The sequence below is a fragment of the Egretta garzetta genome, unplaced genomic scaffold (assembly GCF_000687185.1).
Source record: "Egretta garzetta isolate BGI_Z169 unplaced genomic scaffold, ASM68718v1 scaffold564, whole genome shotgun sequence".
Classification (NCBI taxonomy): Eukaryota; Metazoa; Chordata; class Aves; order Pelecaniformes; family Ardeidae; genus Egretta; species Egretta garzetta.
Genome location: NW_009259502.1, coordinates 63,823 through 64,098, shown reverse-complemented (window position 1 = coordinate 64,098; position 276 = coordinate 63,823). Strand labels below are relative to the sequence as shown.

At 73.6% G+C, this 276-nt stretch overlaps 1 protein-coding gene across 1 annotated transcript in view; it reads right to left on the bottom strand.

Annotated features, from left to right (window-relative positions):
* The window catches only part of HMG20B (high mobility group 20B), a 4,982-nt gene extending 4,712 nt beyond the window's left edge, over window positions 1-270 (bottom strand). Inside the window, exon 1 of the mRNA XM_035893002.1 lies at window positions 244-270. Within this exon, the coding sequence (XP_035748895.1) occupies window positions 244-248 (5 nt within the window). The 5' untranslated portion in view covers window positions 249-270. The remainder of the gene's footprint in view (window positions 1-243) is intronic.
* Window positions 271-276: the final 6 nt, after the last annotated feature.

The following is a 276-nucleotide window of genomic DNA, read 5'->3' as shown; positions in this document are numbered from 1 at the left end:
CCCCAGCGCCCCCCTGCCCCCGCGCTCGTTAGCCCAGCTGGGCGCAAGCTAACGGCGTGGGCGGGTAAGGGGAGAGCGGTGCAGCCCGAAAACGGGGACGGGGGTCCCCAAAACACCCATTAGACCCCCAAGGCTTGCGAGGCGGGACCGGCCACCCTGCAGCAAGGGACAAAGGGCCGGGGCCCGGCCCAGGACAGGGCGACGCGGAGCGGCTGGGGCTCGCGGGACGGGGGTGGCACTTACAGCATGGCGGCGGGCGGCTGCTTGGCGCTGTGG